This window comes from Myotis daubentonii, chromosome 4 (assembly GCF_963259705.1).
Source record: "Myotis daubentonii chromosome 4, mMyoDau2.1, whole genome shotgun sequence".
NCBI classification, from domain to species: Eukaryota; Metazoa; Chordata; class Mammalia; order Chiroptera; family Vespertilionidae; genus Myotis; species Myotis daubentonii.
Window position 1 is genome coordinate 27,653,880 of NC_081843.1, and position 21,832 is coordinate 27,675,711.

Genomic DNA, 21,832 nt, shown 5'->3' on the forward strand with positions numbered 1-21,832 from the left:
ATGAGTGCATGGATAAGAGGAACAACAAATCTCTCTCTCTCTCTCTCTCTCTCTCTCTCTCTCTCTCTCATCGATTAAAAAAAAAAAAAAGCAGCAGCTGGAAGAAGCTCTGCCAGCTAAGGGAGGACTTTTGAGCCTGGACAGTCCAGCCCCCAGACCCTTCATACCTCTGCTTGTTCCATTTCTGCATAGAAAGATCCCATCTGTTTCTCTGTGTCTCACCAACCCCTGCTCATTTAACTCAGATCCAGCCCAACTACCCAGTCCAACAGATATTTCCTGAGTACCTCCCACATGCCACGCACACTTAGCACACAATAGATGCACAACTAGGATCCATTGACTGGGAGATTGTACCAGGCATACAGGGCAAAGCAGCAGATAAGACAGGCAAGGGTCCTGTAATGCGGTGCCTGAGAGTAAACATTATTTAATTATTATGCAGAACTAATTGTGGGGTGATTTACTAGTAATCAGCACTGTGGTGGGTGCTATGGGATCTGACCTCCCTAAGATAGCCCCTGTAGAAGCAGGAGCAGGAGTTACAGAGCGTCAAAGAGCACACAAGGAACAACTGAAAAGGCCAATATGGATAAATGATGGGGCGAGGGCAGGTGGGCTGGGGAAAGACAGGTCTGATCAGGCCTTCTTGCCAGGAAAGGAGTTTGGACTTATCCTAAGGATAAGGAGGCACTGAAGGCTTTAGGCAGAGTCACCTAATTCGATGTGCATTTTTAAAAGATCCCTCTGGCTGCACCTTCTTCCTACTTCCTTCTTCAGCCATCTTTCATTCGTGTTGCAATTATTCACTTCTCTGCAGCTTTCATAACAAACTCTTGTAGGAGGCTACTTTACTTTCCATGTACTATTTTCATGTACAGTTTTCTGTAGGGAAGGACTGCATCTTCTATGTTCTCACCCATCTTTCCTTTGTGCCCTAGTAATTGAAAGTAGCATGGTTGGTGTAGGTTGAATTTTGTCTCTCAAAAAATGTGTTGAAGTCCTAACCCCTGGCATTTACAAATGAGACCTCATTTGGAAATAAGGATTTTGCAGATGTAATCAAGTTAAGATGAGGTCATATTGGAGTATGTCTGGCCCTAAGTCCAGTATGACTGGTGTCCTAATAAGAGGAGACACAGAGAGGCAGAGATTGAGGTGATACATCTACAGGTCAAGGAATGCCGAGAGCAGTCACTGGAGAACCAAGATGGCGGCATAAGGTAGAAACCTGTGCGTGCTGCTTCCAACAACACTGAAATTACAAACTATAAGACAAAACAGCTATCATCCAGAACCACGGGAAAGCTGGCCGAGTTGAAGTTCTACAACTTGAAGGAAAGAAAGAAGCACATTGAGACCGGGTAGGAGGTGCAGACACGCCAAGAACAGAGGTACGAAGGCGCGTGCGCGAGGTGGCTGCACCTTGGTGCGCGTTTTTTGTTTTCAATCGGAAGGGGATACAAGCTCTCCAACGCACTGAGCTCATTTAAGGTGAGATTCTGAGGTCCCAGATTCGTAAGGGGAGAAACTGGACTGTCTTGCAGCGGTTTGGAAAGTGAGGGGGGCTTTCTCGCAGAGCTGCTTGCAGGGATCATTGTTGCTGTGGGCGCGGGACTGCAGAGACTCGGAGTTGTGGAGACACCAGGAGTTGCAGACATGCTGACGACAGTCAGTCACTCTGCCCTGGTGATTCTCTGAGACCCCGCCCTACTCAAGCCCCACTCAATTTACATCCCCTCCCAAGCTGTGCTCAGCGGTGCAAAGGAATCACCTCGGCTTTTGCAGCCTAATCTAACTGCAGCTGGGTTAGAGAGTCCCAAAACTTCCAAATTCCAAACAAAGAGGAGAAATCTGCTGAGATCACTGTAGCTCCTGCTGGGTGGACTCACACTGTGGTTGACTTGGAGATCCAGGAGCCAAGGTACCCCTGGTCAGATACCAGATTTCAACTCCTCACATCCATAAGGGACACACTCAAGAGGCAGACTCAGTGAGCACCAAATCCCCACTGAAGCAAGTCCTGCCCCAAAAGGGTGTCTCCAGCACAGCAGTTCTTCTTATAGACACAGTGGGTCCTCGCAGTCAGCCAAAAATGCAAAGACAAAGAAACATGTCACAATGAAAGAAATGGAGGAAAGCAAACTAATGGAGGACATAGAGTTCAGAACCACAGTTATAAGATTACTCAAGAATCTTCTACGAACCTCCGGGGAACTTAGTGAGACCGTCAAGGATCTTAATGAGAATGCCAAAAAAATGGAAAAGGACCAGTCAGAAATTAAACATACACTGACTGAAATTAAAAATATTATACAGAGATCCAACAGCAGACTAGAGGATCCCAAGAATCAAGTCAAAGATTTGAAATATGAAGAAGCAAAAAACACCCAACTGGAAAAGCAACACGAAAAAAGAATCCAAAAATATGAAGATAGTGTAAAGAGCCTCTGGGACAACTTCAAACGTACCAACATCCGAATTATCGGGGTGCCAGAAGAAGAGAGCGAGCAAGATACTGAAAGCCTATTTGAAGAAATCATGACAGAAAACTTCCCCTACCTAGTGAAAGAAATAGACTTACAAGTCCAGGAAGTGAAGAGAACCCCAAACAAGAGGAATCCAAAGAGGACCACACCAAGACACATCATAATTAAAATGCCAAGGGCTAAAGACAAAGAGAGAATCCTAAAAGCAACAAGAAAAAAACAGTTAGTTACCTACAAGGGAGTACCCATACGACTGTCAGCTGATTTCTCAACAGAAACTTTGCAGGCCAGAAGGGAGTGGCAAGAAATATTCAAAGTGATGAATAGCAAGAACCTACAACCAAGATTACTCTACCCAGCAAAGCTATCATATAGAATTGAAGGTCAGATAAAGAGCTTCACAGACAAGAAAAAGCTAAAGGAGTTCATCACCACCAAACCAGGATTATATGAAATGCTGAAGGATATTCTTTAAGAAGAGGAAGAAGAAGAAAAAGGTAAAGATAAAATCTATGAACAATAAAGTGACAACAAATAAATACCTATCAACAAGTGAGCCTAAAAATTAAGTCAGAATAAACTGGTGAATATAATAGAAGCAGGGGCATAGAAAGGAGTGAACTGACAATTCTTGGGGGGAAGGGAGTGTGGGGGGTTCGGGAAGAGATTGGACAAAAATCTTACACCTATGGATGAGGACAGTGGCAGGGGGTAAGGGCATGGGGTGGGGTGGGAACCAGGTGGAGGGGAGCTATGGGGGGAAAAAAGAGGAACATCTGTAATAATCTGAACAATAAAGATTTATTAGTAATAAAAAAAAAAAGGAATGCCGAGAATGACCGCACCACCAGAAGTTAGGAGAAAGACATGGAACAGAATCTCCCTCAGAGCCTCCAGAAAGAACCAGCCCTGATGACACCTTGATTTTGAACTTCCAGCCTCTAGAACTATGAGAGAATAAATTCCTGTTGTTTTAAGCCACCTGGTCTGTGGTGATTTGTTCTGGCAGCCCCAGGAAATACAGTGGGAATTAAGCAAAAGGACTGAGTTGCAGACCATATAGAGGACCTGGAAAATAGTATTTTAAACAAGTACCCCACAAGATATGCACCCCAGAAATACTGATAACGTGGGTGCTTCAAGGTATGGGATCAGATAAGATCACATAGGGATCTTTAATCTAGTCCACTAGAAATATCCACATGAATGTGCCATGCTCATGCTTAACACCCATATCCCAAACTGAACTACTCATCACCACCCCACCCCAATCTCACCTGTTCCTCCCACTTCACTGTCCAGCATCCCCACCTGGCAAACCTATCAATGTGGCAAAATGAGCAAGATCCTGGAGGCCTCCCTCACCCTCTTCCCTCCTGTCACTTCCAACTCCTAAACATCCTCAACCCCTCACCCACCACAGTCAGAGGTCATCTGCCTCTGTTCTCACACACCTCTAAACCAATGGTTCTCAACCAGGTGACTATACCCCCAGGGGAAATCTGACAAAGTCTGCAGACATTTTTTGTTGTCACCACTGTGAGAGGGGTGCTACTGGCATCTAGTGGATATAGGCCAGAGTGCTGTTGAACATCCTACAGTGCTCAGCACAGCCCCTCACAGAGGGGAGTGATCTGGCCCAAGGTATCACCAGTGCAGAGGGTGAGATCTAACTTATCTTGAACTCATCTCATCTAAATCTAACTCATGTATTGTCCCAGAAGGAGCAACCTAAAATGCAAACCTAACCAGGTTTCTCCCCTTTTTATCTTTTTTTAAAAAAATATATTTTTATTGGTTTTAGAGAGGTAGAGAGAAGAATAGAGAGATAGAAACATCAATGGTGAGAATCATTGACCGGCTGCCTCCTGCATGCCCCCTACTGAGGATCGAGCCTGCAACCCAAGCATGTGCCCTTGGCCGGAATCGAACTTGGGACCCTTCAGTCCACAGGCCGACGCTCTATCCACTGAGCAAACCGGCTAGGACATCCCTTTTTATCTTTCAATGGTTCCTGCTTCCCCCCACAAATAAACACTATCTATGAGGTTCTTCAACCTCCAGTTCCCGTTCCCCTCAATCTCATGCCGTGACATTCCTTGTATGGACAAATTATGTGCCAGCCAAATGGAATATACCAGACCACTCAACTTCCCTCCCGCTCCTGCCCCACACTCACAAGTAGGGATAGGTGCCCCTCCCCTGTGTTCCCATAGGCCTCAGACTTACCTCTTAAAGTGAATGCTACCAACAGGTCATTCATTCCACAAACAGAAGCTCTATTCTGAGCCAGGCACTGGCACAGCACCGGGTATAGAGCAGTAAATAAGACCCTCAGGAACCCCATCCCAAGGAGGTGTCAGGATAGGGCATGACTTAGGACTTTGGGTTCTAACTGTCACCTTCTTTCTAAACTGTGAGCCCACGCTAGAGCTGACACATGAGAAACCTCCTAACATATTCACTAACTAAATGAACTACCATAGCAGAGAATATTGACTGAGTACTTCTATACCACACATGAGGATGAGCATATGGCATGCATTATCCCATTCAATTCTCAAGAGAACTATTTGGTATTGATGATGTCAATGATGGTATTGATGATGCTGCTGCTGATATTGATGATAGTGTTGATGATGCTGATGCTGCAGATGTTGCTGATTATAACGGTGATGATGATGAGGATGATAACGATTACAATGATGTTGATGATGATTGTTATGATGATGATGACGATGATCACCATGATGGTACTGATGATAATGATTGTGATGATGTTGATGATGATTATGGTGCTGCTGCTGCTGCTGATCATGGTGTTAATGACCATGTTGATGATGATGAACATTATGCATTGATGATAATTGTGATGATGATGATAATGTTGACGATAACTAGATGGTGCTGCTGCTGATGGTGATGTTAATCATGGTGTTAATGATTATGTTGATGATGATTATAATGGTGTTGATAATGATTTTGATTATGTTAATGATGATGTTAATGATGATTATGATGGTGCTGCTGCTGCTGATGGTGATGATGATGATAGTGTCAATGACAACGATCACAGTGTTGATGATGTTGATGATGGCATTGATGATGATGATGATGTTGATGATGGCATTGATGATGATGATGATATTGATGATGATGTTGATGATGGCAGTGAAAATGCTGATGATGATGTTGATGATGATGATATTGATGATGATGATGATATTGATGATGATGTTGATGATGGCAGTGAAAATGCTGATGATGATGTTGATGATGATGATATTGATGATGATGATGATATTATGACGACAGTGATGCTGCTGCTGCTGCTGATAATGGTGATGACAACCAACATTACTAAGAGTACATTCTGACAGGCACAGAGTTCTGAGTGCTTTCCTTTATTTTTTTTTTTTAATTTAATCTTCATTATAACCCTCTGAGAGCGAACCTATTATTATACTCATTGTACATATGAGTAAAAGAGACACTGGAAGTTTTAAGGCACATGCCTGACATTACACAGAAAGCAGGTAGCAGAGCCAGGGGAAGATACAATAAGAAATATATATTTGGTTTATGTCCTCAATTCCAGGTACACAGCTCCTAAAAGCCTTGGAACCTCTGGAGTGGTAAGAGTATCTTCTGTATGCTAATGAGATTACTGGTGGCTGGAGGTTTCTGGATAATGTCAGGATGGTGGCTGGTTACCAGAAAGACTAAGGCATGATAGAGGGTTGGAACTCTCAGACCCAACCCCCATCTTCTTGGAAGAGAGAGGAGCTGAAAGCTGAATCATTACCAATGAACAATGATTTAATTAACCATGCCTACGTAATGAAACTTCCATAAAAAATCCTTTAAAACAGGACTTAGAGAGCTTCTGAAGAGAGAAGGGGAAGTCTGCTCCCATCCCCCCAATACCTTGCCCTATGCATCTCTTCTATTTGGCTGTTCCTGAGTTGTAGCCCTTATTATAAACTGATAGTAGTAAATAAAGTGCCTTGCTGAGTTATGTGAGCCATTCTAGCAAGTTCTAGAACCTGAGAAAGAGGTCACAAAAACCCCTGATTTGATCATAAGAATGAGTGACAACCTGGGCCTTGCAATTGGCTTATGAACTGGGGCAGTCTTCTGGGACTGAGCCCGCTCCCTGTTGGTGTGAGCTAACTCCAGGCAGTTAGTGTTAGAATTGAACTGCACGGCAGGACACCCAGTTAGTGTCCGGAGAAATGGAGAATTTGTTGGTGTGGAGGAAAACCCCACACATTTGGTGTCAGAAGTGTTATGAGTAAAAAACAGTTTACGGGGTATGAACTTTTGGAGGCTGACTCCAGTTTGTGCACTCTTGACAACTATGCAATTGGGCGTTTGTCCTCCCTTTCCCCCAGAGTAAACTGAGGCTTGGGTAAGTCAACCAACATTACTAAGGCCACACAGTGAGTGTCCCCTGTGACAATACTACCGCTCTGCCTACGTACGTGCTCAGTCACTATTTACTGAATGAATGAATTTAAGGGTCCAGTCAGGATTCAAACTAGAGTCTGTCAGTCTTCAAAGCCCACCCTCTTACCTAGTCCAGGGACTGGCATGTGGTGAGAGTCTAATATATCAACTGATTGACTTAGAAGGAAAGAAAGAAAAGCACAGGGCATCCCTTGTAGCTACTTACCTTTCTTATATCTGTTGCCCTCAGAAGCCCTCCCTGTTATGAAAAATCGCACTTTCTGTCTCTTCAGAGCCACTGCCCCCTTCTTCTGATATCAGGACCTCTTTGGAGTGGTTTGGGTGGGGCTCACCCTAGGCATTTGACCTCCCCGGCTGGAGTATGGCCCTCCTCTCCCTGGCCAGGTGACTGGCTCAGAAATGGCCATATGACCAAATCAGCCAAGCAGAGTCCTCTCCCATGGCGGGTAGGGAGACCAAATTCTAAGATGACCCCCTACGACTGGAGCCCCCGGTACTCACTCACATTGAAGAACTGACCTGGGTCACACCTCACGAAGTGGTTGGGCTGACTGTTGCTTGAGGATATGGGCCATGCTCTTGACCTCCATAGGCACCACTGTATGCATGTGACAGGTTACGTGCTTGGAGCCTCATGTGAACTAGCCCTCTGGCGGCCCAGGAAAACGCTCTGAAGTTAGTACTTCCATGATCAGTGATATGCCGCTAAGTGTTTAACTCTCTAGGGGGAAAAGGCTCTCATCTGCCAATTTCATACACAAAGGCTGATTTCAAGCTGGCAATGTGAACTTAGCAGCTTGGAAAATACCTGAAAATTTTAAAATGGGCTCCATGCCCTCGCTGGTTGGGCTCGGTGGATAGAGCTTCGGCCTGTGGACTGAAGGGTCCCAGGTTCAATTCCGGTCAAAGGGCACATGCCTGGGTTTCGGGCTGGATCCCCAGTAGGGGGCATGCAGGACATAGCCCATCAATGATTCTCTCTCATCATTGATGTTTCTATCTCTTCTCTCTCCCTCTCCCTTTCTCTTTGAAATCAATAAAATATATTAAAATAAAGAGATTTGGATGTGAGGGCGATCTGGCTGCGACATCTGTCACCCCATTGATCGCCAGGGTTGATTCAGCTGATCTGGCTGGCTAGGCGGGTGTCCCCCTCCTCCCTCACCGATCCATGTGCGTCCCTCCCGAAGCTTCGCGCTCGGTCGAAGAGGACGACCTCCCCCCCCCCGCCCCCAGGAGAGGACCGGTCTTCGGTCAAGGGTATACAAGTAGCTGTGCTCCCCTGCTAGAACCTCTAAACAAGCTCTCAAGAGATTTGGTGCCACATTCACCACCCATCCTAAAAAAATAAAATTAAATAAAAATGGGCTCTATGAGCCAGTCTAAGCTAGCTCTAGCACAAAATCCCCATTTTACAGAGGAAGAAACTGAGGCTTAGAGATGGTACGGTAACTCTCCTGGGCCCCCACCTCTAGAGGGTGGCAAAGCTGGGACTTGAACCCAGGTCTGTATGACTCCAGAGCTTGTGCTCTTGCCACAACAGATCCCTTCCCTTGAGGGGGGCAAAGCTGTGTGGCACAGTGGCAAGACCCCCTGCCTGGAAGTCTCTAGTCTCATTTCTGTCCCTGAAAGCTGTGTAATCTTGGACAAGTCACTCAACTTCTCTGGGCTGTAGTTTTCTCCTCTATAAAATAGGGTTGGTCCAAATCATTTCTGGTTCCTCCTCTACTTCGCATTATAACTAGAAATTAAAAGCTCATGTTGAGGACTGACATGTAAACTCTGTTTCTATTTCAGGAGAAGTAAAACAAGAAGGAGCACATGAAATAAAACCTCCAGTTAATGCTGCCTTGCAAGGTTCCCGCCCGAGCCCAGGCGACCGCACGGTGTTGCCCAAACACAGCTATCCACCAAAACCTGGGCAGGAAGCCCTTTTAACAGAGGCCAGGATTCTGCCAAGAGGATCAAGGCTGACAGCAGCCCAGGGCAAGTTAAAGAGAGATTCTCATTTAAAAACACAACAACCCAGAAAACAAAACACTGATGTTTGCCTTGTCAAGGGCCCTGCCTGCTATGGTACCAGGTGGTGAATGACCTCAAAATACAAAATGCAGCCAAGAGAGGCCAAGAGCATGAGTCACTCAGGCAGTTTCCAGGTACTAGGCCCAATCAGCATCTAACACTGGGCACCTAGAATCATCTACAATTTTTCCTTTTAAAAAATATCCTAAATCCCTTCTATCTTCATCTGCCTGGGGCATGGCTAAAACCAAAGTAGTCTATATTGAAAGGCAAATACGATTCTAATGCCAATTCCGCCATCTCAATTGCTCCCAACCTCACCTTCCTCTTTTGGTGTCCTTCCTCCTCAGCCCCTCCCCCAACCTCCCGGGGCCTCAGCTCCCAGTCACCCTGTACTCAGTGTATGATTACACACCACGTACTTTGCCCACTTAACTAACCTTGGTTTATCAAGAGGCGATGTCTAGAGTTGGACAGCCTGGATTCAGACCTCCGTCCTGTGGTCTTGTACATGTTAGTTAATGTGTGCCTCAGTTTCCCCATGTGTAAAATGAGATGATGATTAAAATGAGGTAATGATTAAAATAAGCTGTTAATACAACATCACCATCCAACCATCGTGCCTGGCACACAGTGAGTGTTATGCAGGAGTCGTCTATCATTATTGTTATCTTCCTATACCCACCCAACTCCCCGTGCAGAATGCATTATTATCCCTAGTTTACAGGTGAGGAGTTGGACCCAAGTTCACGCAGCCAGTAAGTGGTGAAGCTGGTCAGTGTAATTTTAAGAGAATATTTTTTAATATAATGATATTTATTCAGTCCAAAACCATCTACCGAGTTCCCTGCCAAAGATACTGAGAATAAATAATGACAAAAGCTGAAGTTATGGAGTGTCTGCCCAAGCCTTTAGCTGTGTGTTGACAGGACAGAGGGGAACTTTTCTAGCTGACCCCAGAACTGGCTGCCTGAGCCCAAAGCTAGGGACGAGGGAGAGGTACCAAGGAGCCAGCAACAACTGGGGCAGCCCTCTGCGATTTTTTAAAGGGTAGAGACTGGGTCCTGCAGTGTTCACACCATCCTCATTCCCTGCCTCTGGAAGCAGACAGGGGGCAGACGGGGAGGCACTGGATGAGCGGGGAGAATTGGGGAGTGTCCCTGACCATCCAGCAAACGCTGAGAGAAACGACTGCCGAGTCACTCAAAGGTCAGATGCTTCTCCAGGAAGGGGTGACTGCCGCTCTCTTCTCTATGGGCATCTGCCTAGCCAGGGGTTTCTGCTCATCTGCTTAGCACCTTCCCGACCAGAGGAAAGGAAAATGGACAGAGGCTGGCCAGCGGAGAGAAGGGGTAAGTGTAGGGGTGCTGAAGGGCGCCCCACTGCCCTCCGCCCCAGCCTGACCGCATCACTGCCAGAGACCATAAGCTCCCTATTGCTAGCCCTGCATCTCATCTTGAGGAGTCTCTATGGCCACCAGAGTCCTTTCTTCCTGTGTCCATGAGGCAAGCCAGAGGAGCCCGGGGAATTAAAGGCTTCTGGAAGCATCCTTCAACCTGTGCCTGCTGAGAGCTGGTGAATAAACACCCCAGTGACCTCAGCCCTCAGGCTACTACACAGTCCCAGGAGGATCACCATGCAGCTGCCCACAGTGGTAACTTGCTGATAACACGCCTTTTATTATAAGTCTCATTCCCCCTTCCCTTCAGTTTTTTCTTGGCATCGCCCCCCCTGCCCCAATAAAATACTTGGCCTCAGGGTCTGTTTCTAGAGGTGCCCAACCTAGGACAACAGGTGACCTTCCCACGGATCAGTGAGGCCCAGAGAAGGTAGCTGGGTTTGGGCCATCTGACCAGGGCCCATCCTCAAGGCTGGCTGCTCCCCTGGCGAAGGGATCCTTATAGTAAGAGGCCATGGGACACACTCCCGGCACCAGGGCAGCCCGCACCCACTGGCAGGACTTTTTCCTAAGCAGATTACTTCATAGAAGTTATGGGTGTGGGCATGAAGTCAGCCTCAGATTCAAGTCTCCATTCTATCTGTGCAACCCTGGGTAAGTTCCCTAACCTCTCTGAGCCTTGGGGTCCTGATTTATAGGATGCAGGTGCCATTACTATCCACCTGGTAGGGTAACGTGAGTTCTGCCCCAGCCCCGCAGGTGGTAGGTGGTGAGTGCCAGAACACATTTATTGCTACCATCTCTGAATCTTGGCAAAGGCAGCACGCACAGGCTTCACTTCCTAAGCCACAGGGCCCTCAATTCTAAGCATCCAAGGTCCAAAAGGCGTTCCTTTGGACTGAGCAAATCTCAGGTTAAAGCGATTTTCTGAAACATAAATATCCAGCATCCCGGTGTGCAAATATCACTTTTGACTAAACACATTTTCTTCTTCTGGGCTCAAATCAAATATTCCTCCTCAGTGATAAATCTGGCTTGGCCATCAAAGACACACCCCACGTGACTCAGAATTATCCCCAAAGAATTCCTAAGGGCACTTAACCGGAGACTGCTCCTTTTCTGGATGGCTCCATCAACCATCACCCTAAGGGCAGCCTATATTGGGCACTCAGGCAGCCATCATTCAACCATCACAACAGCCCACCGTGAGTGGAGGAGTCACGTGTCCCACGCACCTGTCCTGCTCAAACAGCCAAACCCTTTCTGCCTTCCGCTGGCCACCTGGTGTTTCTCAGAATGAGGTCCGCAGTGTGCCTGCGTTACAATCTGCTAGCGCATTCGTTAAAGTGCAGATTCACCCAAGACTTAGGAAATCGGAATCTTCGAGGCGAGGGTCTTCCGGATGATCCTGAAGCTTGAGTTCAATGTCTAAGGCATCCGGGTTCTGCCTTCACACTGTCTCCCAAGCTGACCACCTGTGCACCTGCACCTGACACCTGGGTCCAGGCTACCACCTCCAGCCTGGAGACCACAGCAAATGGCTCCTAATTGGTGGCTCTGCGTCTTTCTCTCTTTTGCTCCCCAACATTTTATCACGAACATTGTCAAACACAGGAAAGCTGCAAGAACTGTACAGTGAATCCCTTTGTACACACCACCACGATTCTACAATGAACAATTCATATGAATAACCCTAAAACATTTTTTAAATATGCTGTTGTTTGCTTTATCACACATCTAGTGATCTTTTTAGAATGCATTTTAAAGTAACCTGCAAACATACGGCGCTTCCCCCTAAACACTTCAGCAGGCATATCTTTAACCAGAGTTTAATATTTGTGTATGGCTCTTTTTTTTCCCCTCAGATAAAATTTACATACAATGAAATACATGAACCTTAAGTGTAGTAGACGAGTTTGACTAATGCATAAACCCAAGCTCTATGGAGAGGTAGAACAGAAATGTCCCTCCTGCCCCTTCCTAGTCAATCCCCTTTCTCACTCCCCCAGTCATAATCACGGTTCTGATTTTTTTCACTATAGATTAGTTTCGACAATTCTTGAACTTCATATAAATGCAATCGTATATATGTGCTCTCTTGTGGCTGGCTTCTCCTTATCACATTGTTTGTGACAGTCCGCCATGCTGTGTGTATCAGTACTTTAAAGTTCCTTCTTATTGCTGAATAATGTTCCATTATACGAATAAACCATCGTTCGTTAGCCTTTATCCTGTTGATGGGCACCTGGCAACTTCTAGTTTGGGGCCATTATGTGCAAAGTTGCTGTGAATATTTGTGTGCAAGTTTTTGTGCAGACATAACATTTTCATTTCTCTTACATAAATTCCTAGATCATAGGACAGATAAATGTTTAGTTTTACAGGAAACTACTAGAACTTATAGTTCCTAAGTGGTTATGCCACATTATACCCCCACAGCAATGTGAGTTCCAGTTGCTCCACATCCTTACCAACATTTGGTGTTTCAATCTTTGTAATTTTAGACATTCTGGGGGTTGGCTGTGAAGTGGTATCTCACTGTGGTTTTAACCATTTGTCCGACATAAGCGTCTATAGACGCAAGCGGCGGGCCTTTTTAAATTAAATTCAAAATATTGTGGCAGTTAACTGGCTAATCTGCATTTCCCTGATAGCTAATGATGTTGAGCACCTTTCCATGTGCTTACAGACAATTTGTTATGTGTCTTCATTTGTGAAGCATCAGTTCATAACTGTTGTCCATTTTTAAATCAGGGTGTGTTTTTTATCTTTGAGTTGTTGGCCCTGGCCAGTGTGGGTCAGTGGTGTTGGAGTTCTTTACATAATTTAGATATAAATACCTTGTCTCTGAATGTGTCCCCCAGTGACTTCTCTCCAGGGTACCCCTCCTTTTCAAAACTTTCCAGGCTTCCTATCACCCTTAGGAATAAATGTCAAGTCTTTATCTCAGCCGACAAGATCAATGAGAAACGACCTTTTATACCAAGTCCACCTCATCTCCTGCTGCCTCTCCCCTTACTCACTCTACTCCCGCTGTCAACATGCCACGCCAGCTCCTGCCTCAGGGCCTTTGCACCGCTTTACTCACTGTTTGGAATGGTCTTCTCCTAACAGCCTCCAGGCTTACTCCCTCATTCCATCCAGCTCTCTACTAAAATGTCATCTCCTCACCCATCTAAATAGCTTCTCCCTTCTCCCCACCCAGCATCCCTCTCCTGCTCTATTTTCCTCTTGGCATAGACAATGCCAACACTGCATTATCTGTTAACACCTTTGTTTGCTGCATACCTCCCTCTACTAAAATGCACGCTCCCCGAGGGCCGGAAGCTTTGTTCTGCTTGCTGCAGAGAACCGGTATATGGAACTTGGTTATGGAACATCATTTTTTTAAGCCAAAGAGCCTCAGTTCTACCACTAGTGGCGTGGACAAGTGACTTAACTCCCCTCTGTCCAGCTGCCCACTCTGTAAAGGGGTCCTTGTGAGGATAAACGAGTTAGCACATGCACATCCTTTAGAACGCTGCTCGCCTCACAGAAGACACTCACTGACGTACACTATATTAGTAGCCCCAGGCCTTGGGGCTACTAAGGATAAGCACCTAACAAATATTTATTGACTAAATAAATCAATATTTTTACACCTATAATGTTTTCATTGTATATTTATTATGTACAATATATTATTATTGTCCCCAATTTGAGGGACTTTCACTTCCAGACGCTACTTTCTCCGGAGAAGACTGTATCTCCACAGATGCACGGCCAGGGAGGGAAGACAGGGCTGCTGTCTCCACCTGACACGAGTGAACCCAGGCCCACAAGGTTGCGTGACTCCAGTCACAAGTGAACGTGAAAGGGCCGGAACAGCACTCTGGGCCCTCCTAATGCTCTGTGAGGTTCCCGCAGGTCCACGGGGCGTTTACTCTCTCTACCCCCCTTGCCCAAAGCCACGATCTCAACAGAAAATGAGCTGCCTTCATCCTGGATATGGTTCTGGTTCAAAAAAGAGTTGAAGAAATACCTGTACACCCACGCTCAGAGCAGCATTGCTCACAATAACCAAAACGGTGGCAACAACCCGAGTGCCCATCAATGGATGCATGAATGGACAAACAAAACGTGGTCTGTACACACAATGGAATATTATTCAGCCTCTGAAAGGAAGGCAATCCTGCCACATGTTACAATACAGAAGAACCCTGGGGACGTCATACTAAGTGAAATAAGCCAGTAACAAAAAGACAACTATTGTATGATTGCATTTATATGAGGTACCTAAAGGACTCAAACTCATCGAGACACAAAGTAGAATGTTGTTTGCCAGGGGCTGGAGGAATGGGTTGCAGTTTTGCAAGATAAAAAGAGTTCTGGAGATGGATGGGGGTGACGGTTGCACAACAATGTGAATGTACTTAATACCACTAAACTATACACTTAAACATTGGTAACATAGTAAATTTTATGTATATTTTACCACAATTATTAATTTTTTTTTAAAAAAAGAGTTGCACCTACATGTATTTCACCTCCAAATGGCCAAAGCATCAATGCACTCCAGGCCACTTGGATGAGCAGAATTTTTTTCAGTGACCAGTGTAACCTGACAGCTATGACAATCACCCAGCACACTTCCTGTTTCTTTGTCTTTATTTCCATTATCTTTTAATCAAACCTTATCAGTGAGACCAAAAAATATGCTGTAGCTCCATTAGTTGCTAAGTTCTTGAATGCCAAGATCAAAGACACAATGTTGAAAGGCACAAGACGTCTGGGACACCCTACCGTGAGCCAAGGATGCCTCTCTGTGAGATCCAGCAGCCACCCAGCCATAGGCTCTCCAAGGCAGAGAATGAGAACTAGACCCTGAGAGGCACTCGGACCCTGGGCACCACGAAGTCAGGTTGGAAATGAGAAACTGCAGAGTTGTGGCTTCCACCCCACTACACAACTGCAACTTCCCCTTCCATTCAACTGACCAACAAAGCGTGTTGGTGAAGGCAGATGCTGGCCTCCGACGACAGTCAGCGATGGCCTCAGCGCACTGCGCGAGGATTCTGGCTGCCGTCTCCAGTGCAGGCCTGTTTTGCTTGATGTGGATTTTTGTTTAGAACCAATATCTCCTTTCCCACATATGGAATGAAAAGCAAAGCAGCTATCTGGAGATCTGCTCCTCACCCCTCCATCCTTGGCTCCCCGCCAACAACGGTCTCTCCCTGAAAAACCCTCCGCACCCTTCAGGGACCAGCCCCGCTCTCAGCTTGCCCGTCAGGGCGGATCCCGCTGCCGTTCCCCCAACCTCTGTTCCCCATGCTTCCCCAGCAGGCTTCCTCACTCTATCTCGGCACTACGAGCATTTCTGCTCGGATCATTCTGTGCGGTGGGGCTGCCCTGTGCATTGCAGGATGGGTGGCAGCATCCCTGGTCTCCACCCAGCAGGTGTCAGTAGCACCTCCATCCACCAAACCCTGAATGTCTCCCAGCGCTGCCAAATGTCCTGAGACACAGACGTGCCCCTGGTTCAGAACCCCTGCTTATAGTGCAGGAGCTTTAGGTAGGCCCATGGCCACCCAACTGAAAATCCGATTTCCTGGTCTGATTCGCAGCCAGACTAACTTGCTTGTCTGACGGAGGAACAACACTGCAGCGCACCACAGTCCAGAGTCCCCTCCCCAGGACAGATCAGGCTAGGCCAGGCCTCACTTGACGGCATGCTGTGCCCTCCGCCCCACTCCCCCTCAGCTGTCACCCTTTACCTATATGGCTTCACTCCCTCCCTGCAGGGTTTTCTCTGCATCTTGTTTTGGGTTGAATTATAACCCCCGCACCCGCCCCCCCCCCCCCGGCCCTGCCCAAAGATATATTGACGTCTTAACCCCCAGTGCCTCAGAATGTGACCTTATTTGGAAATAGAGTCACTGAAGATGTGATTATTTAAGATGAGGTCATAGCGGAGCAGGGTGGGTCTCTAATCCAATAGGACTGGTGTCCTTATGAGAAGAGAAGAGACAGACACACACAGAACATCATGTGATGACGGAGGCAGAGATCGGACTGATGCAGCTTCGAGCCAGGAAACACGGAGAGCCAGCAACCGCCAGAAGCCAGAGAGAGGCAGAAGGATTCCCTACAGGTTCCCCGGAGCACAGCCCAGCCAACACCTTGATCTTTGACTCCTAGCGCCCAGACTGTGAGAAGATCCATTTCTGAGTTTTAAGCCACCCGATATGTGGTGCTTAGTCCCAGCAGCCCTAGGAAGCTAATCCACACCCAAATTCCTGTCTCGGGCTCTGCTCAGGGAAACCCAGCCACAGACGACTGGCCTGTGCTCTCAAGAGCATAAAGGCCGAGCAAGCCTGAGTCCCTTCTTCCCTCCGAGTTCCCATGAGCCTTTCTTCGTGTGACAAGAAAAGTAAGAAGGAAGAAGAAAGGACAAATGGGAGAAAGGAAGGGACAGAGGGAGGTGAAGGGGTGCGAGAGGGAAGGAGGAAGAAGGAAAAAAGAAATCCTTCCTTCTATCCTTCATTCACCCAGCAAATCCCACTGAGCACCACCTCACGTCGGGCGCTGTTCTCGGTGCAGGGGAACAAAACAGACACCACCTCTGCCCTCGTGGGGTTTACCTGCCAGCATGGAAGACAGGCCCTAAAACGCATGCTCTGTGGGATGATGGTAAGCGCCATGGAGAAAAATAAAGCAAGGGGAGGCAGCCACATGAACAGGGCGGTGCAGCGAATGCGGCCTCTGGTGTCAGCTACAGATGCTCCCATAGTCCTGCTCAAAGTGGACTCAGCTCCGGCCTATACCGGCGCACCTGGTCTCCTTCTCTCTTCTGCCCAGCCCTTCTGAGGGAGCCCCCTGGCCAGTGTCCGCGCGCCAGCACACAGAATGGAGACTTTAAAAACCACCACTGACTACTGACGTCCCCTCCTTCCTGTGTCCTGCTTGCCCCTCACTCCTTCTTCCTGGCATCGCCTCCTAAATATACCTGTACCCAGGTCCTGGCCTTGACCGCAGCATTCAGGAGAACCAAAGTAGGGCAGATATGCCAGGAGGGCTTTGCTGAAAAGGTGGTATTTCAGCCAAGACCTAAAGGAGGCAAGATTCTCTGCATTTCTGGGACCTTCCACTGATGTCAGCAATGGAGCTTGGCCATGAAGAAATTATTTTGTTGAAGGGGGGGTTTCCCTTTTTCAACTGTAACTTTTTTGACAGTTGATAACCCAGTGATATCAAATACTGAGGAGGATACATGGTGAGCACCCAATACATTCGGATCCCGTGACATGGAGGACTTAGGATTGTAGCAGACACTATCAACACCTTGCCCACCATCTCTTGGCCGTGACCACGTCATTGCACATGGGCCAGCATCTGTGGATGTCAAAGTTCTCTTCATCTGACAGTGTAACAGTCCAGAAAGGCCAGGAAATAAACCTCCTCCTCTCCCAACAGCCCTCATCCAATAGCTGGTAATAGTGTATAAAAACGTTAGCTTCCTTGCCCGTCAGGCAGAAAGACCCTCAGGCACGTCCGATGCTGGCTCCCAGTTTTCCCAGCAAGTTTCCATTCCAGTCACCCACAGTGGTACCAGCCCCCAAATGCACCCTTTATGTACCTTTCCCGTTCCTCCTGTGTTCCCTCCAGTGCCACAACCCTAATAAACGACCTCCCTTGCCTCAGGGTCTTCTTCTTGAGGAATCCAAACTAAGAGATGAACAAACCTCCTATCTCGGAGGATGCGCACAGACACGGACACGCTGGCAGTGGGGCAGCCCCTCCAGTCCTCATGTCCAGCATCTGTACCCTACACCTGTGGTGCTGGACCATTAAATCCCTGGCCAGTAGAGCTCAGCTTCGAGAAGCACCTCGGTGTGTTTGATGCAAAATAATCCCGCCTGTTATACAGGACTGCTGTCCGCAGCACGGGGGGCTGGGCTGGCCTCCCCGGGCCGGGCTTTTCCTTCCCTCGGGCTCCCAACACGTGCTGCACCCCCAGTGGGAGCACTGTCGTCCTCCAGCCCACAGAGTGTCCAAGCGAGGGCGGGGAGGGGCAGGGGGACTCTAACCACCACCGGGCACAGAGCCTGGTCCACGGGTGGCTTCTGAAGCAGCCAATTGCATGTTCCTGGGCTGGGATCTCACAATTTGCCTGCAAAACATCCATCTATCATCCTGTTCTTCAGCCCTCATTTTATTTTTCCCAAATCAATTTGGGAAAGTCAACATGACTGATAGCTTCCTACCCAGGCTAATCACTCTCCTGATTAAATAACACACCACCAATGACTGGGGAGTCCCAGGGTGGTGGTGGTTACATGCATCCACACATGTGATACAATTTCATAGACCTACACACACACACACACACACACACACACACACACACACACACACACACACAGCAGTGCACGTAAAAACTGGTGCAAACTGAGAAAGCCTGCAGGTTAGCTGCCACCATCACTTCCCAGTGCGAATGTACTCTGGTCGTGTAAGATTTATCACGGGGGTTGCTGGGTGAAGGGTACATGGGAACTCCCTTCTGTGTTTGCAAGTTCTTGTAAGTAGAGAATTATTTCAAAATAAAATGTTTTAAGGCGCAAAACAATATTTTTAACTAAAAATCCTCATAAAAAATCAACCACAAACTCCCAGAAGAAGACACGGTACCCCCGCCTCCCCCCCCCCCCCTTACCTGGGAACTGGGGATCAGCGCCTTCCACCAGTGCCCGCCTTTCACCAGGTCCACCTCGCACAGGGGCACCGACACCTTCCCGATGACGCAGTGGCGGGAGAACTTGTCGAAATCCAGCACGGTGAGGAGCAGGGTCCTCCTCTGCGCCTCCAGGAAGGGGATCTCGAAGGTGTAGCGCTCCTCAAACACGGGCTTCTGGGTCTTGCGTTTGACGCCCGTCTGCTTGGAGTTCTTCTGGTCCGGCAGGAGGCAGATCTTGACGTAGGGGTTGGAGTGCGCCATGTCCTGGCGCGAGCCGTCCTGGGCGATGGGCGGCGGCAGGTCCCGCGCCTCGATCACCCGCACCGTCAGGTGGTTGTGCAGCAGGTCGTACTGGGTGCTGAAGTGCAGCATGCCCAGCTGGTACTTGGACAAGATCTCCTCGTCCGTCAGGAAGTCCACATCGTCGCTGTTGGAGTCGAGGGAGTACAGCCGCGGCTCGAACTTTCTGAAATAGTCGTCGGGGGTATAGGTCCGTCTGAGCACCGAGGGCTGGATGGGCTCCTTCTTGGCGCTGAAGACGCCAAACTCGATGGGTTTAATATCGATGAGCGGGGAGCTGGGTCGTCTGGACTCCAGACCTAAAGAGCCGCCAGAAATAACCATGAACACCACCGCGCAGGGGACCGACCTGGCCCCTTCCTGAGGCCGGCAACATTTCCCCGCTTCTCACATCGTCCACGCTGCTCCCTAAGGCTCTCGCCCTCTGCTCTCCACACCTGAAAGCCTCTTATTCATTCTGAGGCAGCATCGGCCCCATCACCATAATCACCGCAGCGAAGCGCCAGGCTCTGTTCTAAATGCGCTACATGTAGCAGGTCATCTAACCTTCACAGGGTATTGGCCAATGACTATTCCCACCACCCCCAGCCTTTTACAGAAACCCTCACCAACGGTCACACAACTAGTAAGAGGAGGAGCTGGGGTCCTGCCTGGCCTGTGTGGCCCCAGAGACGTGGCTCTAACCATTACCCTATACTGCCTCCACTTTCAGAGTGGACCCTGGGGCTGCAGTGCCTGGGTCAAGTTCCACCTCGGCTACTTACTAGTGAGCCATATGACTCACTACCAATGAGCCATGTGACTCTGGCACATTTTTTAGACTCTCTGGGACTCAGTTTCCCCATCTGTGAAATGGAGCCAATAATGGCGCTTACCTCAAAGTAACTATCATCCTTCTTCAACGCTTCTATTTAGGGAGTCCTTAGGCTTTACCCTCCCTCCTCCCCACCCAAATCATGCCATATGGTCAAACACATACGTTATACATCAGAGGGGAAAAGCTCAGTGGCCTGCCAGCCAAATTCAACCCATAGATACATTTTATTTGGGCTTAAAAGTAAGAAAGTTTCATTTGAAAACCCAGGTTGCCAGTTTCTCTTTTAGAAAATCAGGCAATACTGGGTCCACCATCCCTCCTGGCTACAGCTGAGTAGCAGCTACCCTTTCAACAGGGCATTAGCTTCCCAATTGGCCACAGTCCCCACCCTGCCCTAGTACCTCTCAAGGCTGAGAATCGGCTCCCATTTGTCATTGCATCAGGGTGATATTTATCTCTATCCAACCCTCTTTACGCAGTTACTGACACAACCCACCTGGACCCTGGAGTCACTAGAATTTGCAAGCCCTGCATATAACATGGTGACACTTGCCTTTGGGGTCTGAAATGATATATGCTGACAATGTCAGTCAGTTGAGCCAATTCAAGGAAAAGTGATCAGCAAAACCAAAAATCAGTCAAAACGATCACTGCAATGCACTTCCGTCAAGCTGTCATTATTGCTCCATCATCCTGTCTCCTGACTGTCATCCCTCTCTACCCCTCCCCAGAACAATCGTGTCCTTCACATCTTTCCTTGGGGCTGCTGCTGAGTGTCTGGGAAAGCCAGCTCCCCTCCTCTGTCTGGGACCCCGCTAGTGGGATTAGTTCGTGGACTCTGAAGGGAGGTGAGCAGCCCAAGACTGCCCGAGCCAGGACGCCCTGCCACGGCAGAGACGCTTACTTGAAATCCTCCGGGTCAGGCTGTACGTCGACTTCAACGTGTCTGAGGATGAGCATCTTCGATCTGGGGAGCTGGTACGTGGGGTCAGCGGGACGTCATTGGCTGTGTGGACAGAGTCCCCATCCTTGTCACTGCTCCTGCTGGCCATCCTGTGGGAGGGAAGAGGTCTCAATGGTTGTCAAAGAATCCCCAGGGACGGGCATCTCTGCCCTTGGCGAACAGACCACGAGGAAACCGCTCTCATGCCGTTTATGCAGCTTGGGATCATGCAAATTTGAAATGGTGTGGTAGCCCCAAACTCTCAATAACGTCTTGCTTTTTGCACAAAATGTGAGATGATATGAATGAATATTTCCCAATTTAGAACAATCAGTCAAAGCTGGGGCCGGAGGGACAGATGTGGGAACTTACTCAGGATGTGGCCATGGAGGCGGGGTGCCACTCTGACTAGCCACGAGGAGACCTGTCAGTCTTCAGTCGGGAAGGAACCATGTGGCTGTTCATGTGCATCCCAACTTTTACAAGTGGCTCTTGGTGAGAAATGCTCTGCTATCCCAACAGCCACTCTGTCTGCAGCTTAACATCTTTTAAAAATATCCATAACAATGTCACTCAAGGGTTCTTTGAGAGGCAGGGCTATAGCTACAAAACGGCCCTGAGAATCAATGATTGAAGAACAATAGTTGGATGTTAAGAAACAGCTATGAATTAGCAGCAG

At 48.0% G+C, this 21,832-nt stretch overlaps 1 protein-coding gene across 4 annotated transcripts in view; it reads right to left on the bottom strand.

Moving 5' to 3' along the window:
* Nucleotides 1-21,832, bottom strand: part of SYT17 (synaptotagmin 17) — a 73,437-nt gene that overhangs the window by 40,649 nt on the left and 10,956 nt on the right. For all 4 annotated transcript variants that reach the window (XM_059693298.1, XM_059693300.1, XM_059693299.1 and 1 more), the window contains 2 exons: nt 21,115-21,263; nt 19,073-19,692 (listed from right to left, as the gene is read on the bottom strand). In XM_059693298.1, coding sequence (XP_059549281.1) covers nt 19,073-19,692; nt 21,115-21,262 — 768 coding nt within the window. In that variant the 5' untranslated portion in view covers nt 21,263. The remainder of the gene's footprint in view (nt 1-19,072; nt 19,693-21,114; nt 21,264-21,832) is intronic.